This window comes from Coffea arabica, chromosome 3c, assembly GCF_036785885.1.
Source record: "Coffea arabica cultivar ET-39 chromosome 3c, Coffea Arabica ET-39 HiFi, whole genome shotgun sequence".
Lineage (NCBI taxonomy): Eukaryota > Viridiplantae > Streptophyta > Magnoliopsida > Gentianales > Rubiaceae > Coffea > Coffea arabica.
In genome coordinates, this window is record NC_092314.1 from 39175004 (window position 1) to 39185540 (window position 10537).

General features: G+C 36.2%; 2 protein-coding genes across 2 annotated transcripts; one reads left to right on the top strand and one right to left on the bottom strand.

Moving 5' to 3' along the window:
- The first annotated feature begins 4317 nt into the window (after positions 1-4317).
- On the top strand, positions 4318-6690 carry LOC113735923 (protein indeterminate-domain 4, chloroplastic-like). Its single transcript, XM_072083246.1, has 3 exons — positions 4318-4608; positions 4786-5182; positions 5517-6690. The coding sequence occupies exons 1-3, from the start codon at positions 4437-4439 to the stop codon at positions 6385-6387; spliced, it is 1440 nt and encodes a 479-aa protein (XP_071939347.1). The 5' UTR covers positions 4318-4436; the 3' UTR covers positions 6388-6690.
- A 2270-nt stretch (positions 6691-8960) lies between these two features.
- Positions 8961-9587, bottom strand: LOC140037959 (secreted RxLR effector protein 161-like). The gene has a single exon (XM_072083147.1). It carries the CDS (start codon positions 9585-9587, stop codon positions 8961-8963), a length of 627 nt encoding a protein of 208 aa, XP_071939248.1.
- Positions 9588-10537: the final 950 nt, after the last annotated feature.

Consider the following 10537-nt stretch of genomic DNA (forward strand, 5'->3'; position numbering starts at 1 on the left):
ACCACTTTTAAGTGCTAAAAATACTTTTAAGGCATTTGATAAATATCATTCCATAAAATTAGGAGTGAAATTTTTGGTATTAAAAACACTTTTAGCAAAAGTTCAAATTTGGTGCTTTAGAGTGGCTTTGATGATTTAAAAAATAAAACATTAAATTTAATCATTTTATTCTATATTATACACTAAATAAAAAGATGAATACATTTAAAAATTTTCAAATCACACATTATCCAGTACAATAAATATTTATTGAACTATATTTCCAAATAGTATATTTAAAAGCACTTAACAGTAGACTAAAAACTACTTAAACACTTAATAAGTACTTTTATTAAAAGCTCTATTAGAAAAGTACTTTTCAATAAGTTATTGCAACCTCAACCGAATTTTTAAATAGTAAAGTGTTCAACTTTATTAGGTTTATTTACACCCCTAATTGCAAGTTGTGGTATTAAGCAAGCCCAAAATAAGTAAAACACTGCAAGAATAGGGACAAAAAGCCTAATCAGACTCGTAACACGGCAAGAGTAGAGACAATACCTAATCGGACTCATGCCAAGAGAAATACTCCACACCAATTGGAGACGATTAACTACTCTTTTTTTTTTTTTTTTTGATTGACGATTAACTACTCTTTAGACAAGGAGAATAAAGACAGGTATGATCATAAATCTTACTACAAAATAAAGTATTCATTTAAAAAGATTTATAACCAGCTTTCCTAAAACAACTATTGAAACATGTCAATAAAATCACAATGTTCATGTATACATATCCATTTTAACTAGTCAGAAAACTGGAAATTTAACGAGTCTGGAGCTTTGGTAAAGCACAGCCAGAACAAGCCGCAGAGCAACGCCCCATGAACGGGAAAGGCAATTTCTTAACATTCGACAATTGCAAATTATACAAATCGGCAATATATAGGTGAAATCTCGATGCTTAGCAACGATTACACTACAGCTAATCGCTGCAAATCGCTGCAAGAATTTAAATTGGAATGCAACTGCACTTCATGGAAAGACCAAAAAATCATATTGCTGAACACCCGCCTCTCCTGGGCAGCTCGGTTGGTCACAGGAATCCTCCTAAGGTCTTGTTGTCCATTCTTTCCCACCAGAGATCGGGTCTCGGTGGTTACCGGTTCGAAGGAATGGGGCCTCTTCTCTCGGGTCTCAGGGGGATTAGTCGGGTCCAGCATACCCGAAGCCCGGATACCCCCTGAGTAGAAAAAAAAAAAAAAAGAAAAAAAGACAACCAACACCCGCTATTGTAACAAGGGTAAATTCGGTAATTAAGGGCAATACAGTAAAAACAAATCATATCCACACACATGACACCTATACACCTTATCTCCACTTGAAATACCAGATTTAGACACCTAGTCGAGGTGTTGATATGGACTTTTTTTAAAAAAAAAAATTTTTTTCTAGCAGGGGATAAGAGGGACTTAAAAAAGGGAGGGATAAGAGAATTGAATGGTTAATGTGGACTTTGATACTATTCATAAACCCTAATTGACTCTCTTATTTTCTTAGAATTAGAATTAGGATTAGAATAGGTTGTACGCGGTCAAGTATAGCAAATGTAATCTATAGCTAGTTACCTACTGCTTTTCTTATTGGCATCTTGGCGGAATAGAAGATGTAAGTCATTATTTTATCATCAAAGTCCCCACTCGCAAAACTAAGAAGTCTCGAAAAAAAGGTAATTCGAGTGCAGTTAGACAAACAAATCTAGTCTTACATACTCCATATTTGTACTGTATTGCCTATTTAAGAAGGTGTGGATATTTTTTCACTTGCTATTTCTTCCTTTTTGAATCGACCTAATTTGTGCACGATTAGATAATTTATTTGATTAAACATACATGTTTATTTATGGACAAATATTTAGAGTTTTTATTGTTGCTTATAGTGTGCTATTTAAATTATACTAGCATAGGAGAATGAGTACTTCACATTTCTTGTTAATCTTTGTTAGGATCAAGATTTAAATGTAAATTGCATAGTAGTTTGCATAATTTTCTAGTACCTTGCATTCAAAATTAACCAAAATAATCACTCAGATTTAAAAATATCAGCCCGTTTAGTCTCAAAACTCATTTTCACTCATTTCTCCAGCCAAAAATGCACACCTCCCTCATGAAGCCAGAATTTCAAGGATAAAAATGGAATGCGAGAGCTATTAAACCATTGCAAGAATGTAAATCAGTGATCTTGCCATGGTTACTCAAGTGGCAAATGATGTTACCATAGAATTAACATAATAATCCAAGAAAGAGATGAAATTGAGCTTGGGGATATCTATCCATGTCCAGTAGGAAAAAAAAAAAAAAGAAGCCCTCTGTGGCTGAGGAACTGGGGTGGTGGTCAGATAAAATCACGCATAGAAACTGTAGAAATGGGGGTTGAAAATGATAGAGATCCATCCACTTGAAACATATAGGAAGTGAAGGAGATGTGAGCGAAAATGAGCATCGGAACTAAATAGGTAAACACTTTTATATCAGGGATTATTTTGGTTGATTTTGAATGTGAGGGACTAAAAAAGTTTTTTTTTTTCAAAAATGTGAAAGACCGAATTGACAAATTTTCCTTTGCCTAACTTGAGAACGTTTTGCAAAAGAGATGTAAAAAAAAATAAAAAATTTACACAAGAGACATAGCTTCATTACAATGTTTATAAACATGGGGAGCCACATGTATCTAATTGCCCCCACTTAAATTTGAGAAAATAGGTTTAGAAAATTTAAAAACTTTAAAAATTACATCTCGATTGCCCGAAAACAATTAAAAAAAATTCATTATAATCTACAGGAATTTTGGATCTCTTTAAAATTAATTGTGGAAGTTATTTTAAGAGTAAATTCCTTCAAAGTTTTCAAATTCAAATAGAGAGCATGATTTCACTTCTAGATTTAAGAACAATATCAACTTCAAAACCAATTAAACTTAAAAACAAAACTATACGTTTAACTAAAACATCAATCGGTTTTAACTGTACTATTACTTCATTTCATGTAGCCTCGAGCTCGAGTAGCACCATACTCGAGCTCGAACTCAATTAGAATCAGTGCTACTCGAGCTCGAGCTTGAGCTCGAACAAGTAAATAAATTTAGACTGGAGCTCGAGCTTGAGCTCGAACAAGTAAATAAATTTGGACTCGAGCTCGACTCGATAAAATAAAATTAAACTCGAGTTCAACTCGTTTAATCTAGAGTAAACTCGAGTAAATATCAAGTCCGATCTACTCGAGCTCGAGCTCGAATTTTGAAATAAACCTATAAATTTTTTCTCATATAATATAATATAAATATAATATGAAAACTCGATTAAACTCGTCGAGCACTCGAATATTTATTTTTGGAGTTCAAACTTGACTCGTTGAATGTAACGAGTAGCTCGAGCTCAGTTTGACCGAGCTCGAGCCAAGCTTTTTACCAAGCCGCTCACAAGCTACTCGCGAGCGACTTGACTTGATTGCACCCCTAATTTAATTTCATGTACTGTGAAAAATAAATTTGAGCCCTCTAACTAGTCTAGTCTATAGGGTGTTGGCTCTGTTACTGTGTACAAACGGTATTGAAAAGTCGGTTAGTGTGTGGAACACGTTGTCATTGTGGGGTCCTGAGCTGCCGAAAGGTGGGGCGCCACAATGCTGCTCGGTCATGAGAGTATATGCTGCAGGGTGAATGGACGAAGGTAGGAAGCAGGTATCCAAAACTCTTTTGAGTTTATAATATTACGATTGAACAAATTTACTAAATTAGTATATTTAACAGTAGGAGGCCTAGATTGTCTCTTTATATGGATCTCTCGCTTGTAATTCTCCTCTTTGTCGCTTACAAATTGTCTGATGCCCTTATCTTCATATTTCCCGACTCATTCTTTTCTCCCACTCATTTCTTTGCTCTTTCTTCTTCTATTAGTTGTCATGTAGATTCATCCATGAACGGCAAATTAACTTATTTTAGAAGTGTTTAGTACCCTAGACTGCAGTCAATGATATGTAGATTTATATACATGTAAATCTGCATTGAGTTTAACGAGTCATGAGTTTCATTTTCATCTGACTAAGTAGCTATAAAGTTGTGTAATAGATTACATGTTACGTATCTGTAGTGAACGACTGATGCTTTGAGCTGCTAAATAGGACAAACAAAGCAACTCCTAAACGTCCATTCTTGAAGAATTAAGAATGGATGTGTCATTGTTCAACAGAATTTTTAAGGCATTTGATTAACAATTCTTGGACCATGGTTTCTTTGATCGAGTATGATGAGGAATTTCTCCTTGTTTTTGTCTCCTAGCTTGCTTACACTTTCCAAGAACCATATAACTTCAGTAATGTTTCCCTCTTCTCCAAAACCTGCAACAGAATCTCTTGCCCGCGGACCCGAAAAAGCGAGATTAGTTTGTTTCTTGCAATCAACATGTCCAACTATGTAGTTCAGGATTTTGAAGAAGAAGATGAGCAGTTTCCAGGAACTGTAATTACACAATCATCAAATGATAGTCCTAATCCTTTGGATAATGGCGCTGATCAGTCCACTCAAAACACTGCAACAACTTCTAAGAAGAAAAGAAATCTTCCTGGGAATCCAGGCAATGCAACAATACTAATTATAACTCTACTTGATTGATCATCTCATTTTTAATCTGTTTTTCTTTTGCCCAAATATCGAACCAACATAGCTAATTAGTTAATCAAATTAAAAACAAAGTAGACTAATCATGATTGTGTCTTGCTTAATGTTGATTGTGTTTTCTGTTTACTTGCAGATCCTGATGCAGAGGTTGTGGCCTTGTCACCTAGGACTCTTATGGCGACGAACAGGTACATTTGTGAAGTGTGCCACAAAGGATTCCAGAGGGATCAGAATCTGCAACTGCACAGGAGAGGCCATAACCTGCCCTGGAAGCTTAAGCAAAGGCCAACGACACAAGTGAAGAAGAGGGTATATGTCTGCCCAGAACCGAGCTGTGTTCATCATGATCCAAGCCGGGCTCTAGGGGACTTAACTGGGATCAAGAAGCATTTCTGCAGGAAGCATGGAGAGAAGAAATGGAAATGTGACAAGTGCTCCAAGCGGTATGCTGTGCAGTCCGACTGGAAGGCCCACACCAAGATCTGTGGAACTCGCGAGTACCGCTGTGATTGTGGAACCATCTTCTCAAGGTGAAATACTCATGAAACTTCTTGTTGATGTAATGCATCTGCATACTTAGGGTCTATCCTCAACTGATTCTGATTTTTGTAAAAGCTGATTTTAGAAGCCAAAATCAGAATCCAAGAAACAGGTGTCTTTGTTGGTTCTGATTTTGGCTTGTTTTAGCTTTAAAGATAAAGAAAAATCTAAAAGACGTAACAAATAGCAATTGATGATATCACGTAACTGATTTTCTAAAATTAGAAGCTAAAAGCAGATTCAGAAAATAAGTTGAGAAAAAGCCCTCAATAATCAGGCCTGCATTCCACTTGAAGAGGTTTTCTTAGATTCTTTCTTTTGCAGAAAGGATAGTTTCGTGACTCACAGAGCCTTCTGTGATGCTTTGATCGAAGAGAACAACAAAATGAACCAGACCCTCGCTGCAGCCACGGGAGGAATGTTACAACACCAAGCACAAGAATTGTTTCCTTCTCCATTGCCAGTGCCTGACCCCACTAACCCCATGATGAATCTGTCCATTTCTCACGCTAACATGGATACTTCAGTACTAAAGCCTTTATCCCTGAATGCTCAGGGGCTCCTGGCGGTGTCAAGCAATGTGGATCCTATTTTTAGCCCAAATGGGGCGAATCCTCGCACAAGCTTCAGCACCTTAGGGGGTCACAATGGCAATTCTCATCTACCAATTGGATCGGCTTTCAGCTCAGCAACAGCCTTGTTACAGAAGGCTGCAGAAATGGGTGCAAAAATCAGTGACAATTCAATGGCTCCAATCCTCCTCAGAGGATTTTCAGGGTATTCTACCAGTAGTATGAATACTTCTAACTCAATTCAGGAGGGTTCTAGTGCAGTGGGCGGGCAAACTTCCGGTGGAGTTCCCAATAGTTTATATATGCGAAATTTAGATGCTTACGGAAAGTCTACGGAGGCTGGAATTCAGAGAATTAACAGTTTCAGTGCTTCCCAATCTGGTGGCCTATATGACCCCAATACTCTTTTGATGCATTCGTCAAATGGAACTTCTGGTATCCTTTCGGATAGAGATCACGTCCTCATGGGGGGAAGTGAGAGATTGACTCTCGACTTCCTAGGGGTAGAGCCTGCCGCTGCGGCTGCTCAGTCAAGTTTTGCAAAGAAGAGAAGATTGGAAGGTGATGTCATGGACTACTCCAAAGCGCAACAAAACCTGCATCATCTTCATTCAGATTGGTAAATGAAGGCGAAGGTGATTGCAGGAAAACACTGATGAAATTATGCACTGCCACCAATCCTGTCTGGCTCCAGCTCGCTGTCTCTTTCTCTGCTTTTACCATCTGATTTTTAATCCTAGACTCAACACAAAAGTTTTTTTCCCCTTCCTTCGTTATCATTTAGTTCTCTACAGAATTCAGTTTTCTCCGAGCCATGTATGCTTGTGATTGATTTCTGTAACCGGGCAGTTTTCTCTTGACACAAACAGAAGAAAGAGTCAAAAGGTATAAAAAGCAATGAGGCTTCGAGAAATATTTCTCATTAATTGTTGAATCTCTTTGATTTTGATCTAGGACGATGAGGGAATTTGATCACTTCAAATAGATAAGCACATACGAAATTTATCGGAGCACAAAAGCTTTAACACAAATTAAAAACGATGCTGAGAGGTAACTAGCAAAGTTCCTTTCTATTTTTTAAATCTCATTCCTCTCCTACTAGAAAATAAACGATAAAATACCAAAAAACTTCCTATAATTTGCCAAATATTCAATTTAACTTTCCCTAATTAGGAAACATATACTATAACTTCCTATAATTTCGACTAAATTGAAAATTGGATTGAAAGTATCCAATTTAACGGTTGTACATAAAATGTCAATATTGCACCTACTATACATGAAATACTTTCCATTTGATTTTCAATTTAGTCAAAATTGCAAGGAGTTATAGTGTAGTTTTCAAACAAAAAGGAGTTAAATTGAACATTCGGCAAACTGTAGGAAGTTCATTTATACAGGAGCAATATTGACATTTCATGTATAACTGTTAGATTGGATGCTTTCCGTCTAATTTTCAATTCACAAGGAGTTATAATGTAAGTTTTCAAACCAGAGAGAGTTAAATTGGACATTTGACAAATCACGAGTTTTTTGATATTTTACCCAAAAATAAAATACACAATGAAGATCGTAGGAACACTTTTCTCGCCAGGCAAAAGATTAACATATTTGGCTATTCAAATTCGGAACCAAACTTGAACCCCTACATCACCAGCTCAAAATAGAATGGTATTAGAAAACCAAATCTTAGACAGAGACTGTAGCTAAAACCTTCTTCTGCATAAAATTCCTGTGTACTAAAGTCTTGTTTATTCCTTCTTTTACAGGCACACAGCAATTTCATGCTTGCAAATTGCAATTCCTCACAACCTTTGGTACTACATTATAACAGATGATGCTTCTCCATCAACTAGGAAATCAACACCAAGCAAGCCTAAAGGTTTCCATCAAACTTGAAAATTAGTTGATGTTATGGTTGTAAGAGGACAGCTCCTGTAAAATAATGATGCAGGTCTGCGGAAGGAAGTCGTTAAACTAGCAACCTTTTGGGTTTAGTCTTTTACATGCCAACTGGGTGCAAAGTGCTTCCAATATCATAAGAAATTCTAGATCAGGTCTGCACCTATAGCCCCGGCAGGAAGAAACCTTCCGGCATGTGACAGCTACGATAAACATGTACAGATAATAAGACATGAATGAGTGAGTATATAACTATCCAACAATTTGTATGTATTATCAGGATTAGAATGTCGACATCCATGTGTTATATTTTTAACCAATACTTAAGTTGTGTTACTTGATATTGATTTAACACATTAAAAACAGCAACTATGATGTACTTTCTCAAACTATTTGACAATAAATTCAATAGGTTTATTGATTGATAAATAAATCAATTATCAAACAATTTAATACCCTTTACTGTTAATAGCGCCTAAATAAATTGTACATGCCCTTTTAGTGGATTAGTTAATATTCCCATAATTATAAAAGTATAAAAATTTTAAAAATAATTGTTCTAGTAGACAATGGCTAGGAGTGCCAAATGCACAGGGTAAAAGTGTATGCATGTGTGAGTGCTGCACATTTAAAATACCTGTCAGTGTAATTAAAAGCAAGGGCAAATTACACTTTATCCCCCTATAATTTAGTATTTTCTACATAATCCCCCAATGGTTTTAAAAGCTATATATAATCCCTTCATAATTTGGATTAAAGTGTCAAAGTGACAGAAATGATCATTTGTAACAGAATCACCTAAATGTCAAAAATACCTTTATATAAAGTTGAAAATTATTTATTAACCAAGGGGGATATGTGTATATTTTGAAAATCATATCGGGGTTGTATGATAAAACATTAACTTGAAAATAATGAATGAGGGGAATAATTATTTCATTGATCCAAAAGAATATATATAACAGGTTTTAGCCTATATTAGGAAACTATTCACAATTATATCCTTAATCCTAGGAATAGATTTTACACCAAATTAGCTCCTCTACAGCTAATACACAGTTATAGTTATATAGAATTTCTCTCCACTAATCTCTCCTAATTTACACGGTTTTATTACTCAATATTCTACTTCCTAAAAATACAGATTTTCCTACACTCCCCCTCAAGGTGGTTTGAAGATATCGTTCATCACCAGCTTGCTCACTAACAAATCAGACTCTTTTTTGGGAAGACTCTTTGTAAGCAGATCTGTCACTTGGTCTCTAGTTGGCACATAGGTCATGCAGACTACAGCTCATTCTATTTTTTCTTTGATGAAGTGCTTATCTACTTCAACATGTTTCGTTCGGTCATGAAGAACTGGACTATGAGCAATAGAAATAGCCGCTTTATTGTCACAATACAATTTCATAGGAAGTACTTCTAAAACCTTCAACTCTTGTAATATTCTTCCAATCCATATCACTTCACAAATACCTTGAGCAATAGCCCGGAACTCTGCTTCTGCACTGCTCCTTGCCACAACATTCTGCTTCTTACTTCTCCAAGTTACCAAATTACCTCCCACATATGTACAATATCCAGAAGTTGATCTTCTATCTGTTATACATCCAGCCCAATCCGCATCAGTATAGGCTTCAACTTGAAGATGTCCTTGTGCCTTAAAGAAAATACCTTTGCCAGGTGTTCTCTTTAGGTACCTTAAGATTCTATGAATTGCTTCAAAGTGCTCTGGGCCCGGTGAATGCATGAACTGACTAACAATACTTACTGGAAATGTTATGTCAAGCCGAGTGTGTGATAAATAAATAAGTCTTCTAACTAGTCTTTGAAACTTTTCTCCGTCTCTTACTTTCTCTGCACTAGCTAGTTGAAGTTTCAAATTTGGCTCCATGGGAGTTTGAGCTGGCCTGCATTCCATCATACCTGTCTCTTTGAGCAAATCAAGCACATACTTCTTTTGACTTACAACAATTCCTCCTTGGATCGTGCAAACTCCATCCCGAGAAAATACTTTAAGTTTCCCAAGTCCTTGATTTTGAATTCCTTGACCAGAAACTTCTTCAAATTCTCTAATCCTCCACAATCATCCCCTGTTAAAATAATGTCATCGATGTATACAATTAAAATTGCAACTTTACCTTCTTTTGAATGCCTATAAAACAAAGTATGGCCAGCCTGACTTTGTAAGAAACCAAATTTTTTAACAGCTTTGCCGAAGCGTTCAAACCAAGCTCTTGGTGATTGTTTAAGTCCATAAAGAGATTTTTTCAGTTTGCAAACTTTTCCAACACCATATTTGTCTACAAAACCTGGAGAAAGACTCATAAACACCTCCTCTTCTAGGTCTCCATTAAGAAATGCATTTTTCACATCAAGTTGGTGCAATGGCCAATTTGCATTAATAGCAAGAGATAAAAGGACCTGAATAGAATTTATCTTGGCAACAGGGGCAAATGTTTCTTGATAATCTATTCCATGGGTTTGTCTAAAACCCTTCTCAACTAATCTGGCCTTGTACCTTTCTACAGTACCATCTGCTTTGCTTTTAACTGTAAACACCCATTTGCACCCAACAATCTTTTTCTCTCTAGGCAACTCCACCATATCCCACGTATCATTCTTCCTCAATGCTTCCATCTCTTCAAACACTGCAGATTTCCAGTTCTGATCATCCAACGCTTCTTTAATGTTTCTAGGAATCACAAGTTTTGAAATTTCAGTGGTAAAGGCTCTATATTTAGGAGAAAGGTTATCATAGGACACATATTTGGAAATTGGATGTCTAATACAAGTACAGGTTCCTTTCCTAATGGCGATAGGAAGATCAAGATCAGATTCTTGAGTAGGAAGAATAGGGTTTAAAACTGG

What these genes read in the sequence shown, in the direction of transcription:
- LOC140037959 (XM_072083147.1), bottom strand. Translation starts at nt 9,587, where the DNA reads ATGGAATGCAGGCCAGCTCAAACTCCCATGGAGCCAAATTTGAAACTT.
- LOC113735923 (XM_072083246.1), top strand. Translation starts at nt 4,437, where the DNA reads ATGTCCAACTATGTAGTTCAGGATTTTGAAGAAGAAGATGAGCAGTTT. An exon ending in AAATCTTCCTGGGAATCCAG is followed by an intron (nt 4,609 to 4,785) that starts GCAATGCAACAA and finishes GTTTACTTGCAG; the next exon opens with ATCCTGATGCAGAGGTTGTG. An exon ending in TGTGGAACCATCTTCTCAAG is followed by an intron (nt 5,183 to 5,516) that starts GTGAAATACTCA and finishes TTTCTTTTGCAG; the next exon opens with AAAGGATAGTTTCGTGACTC.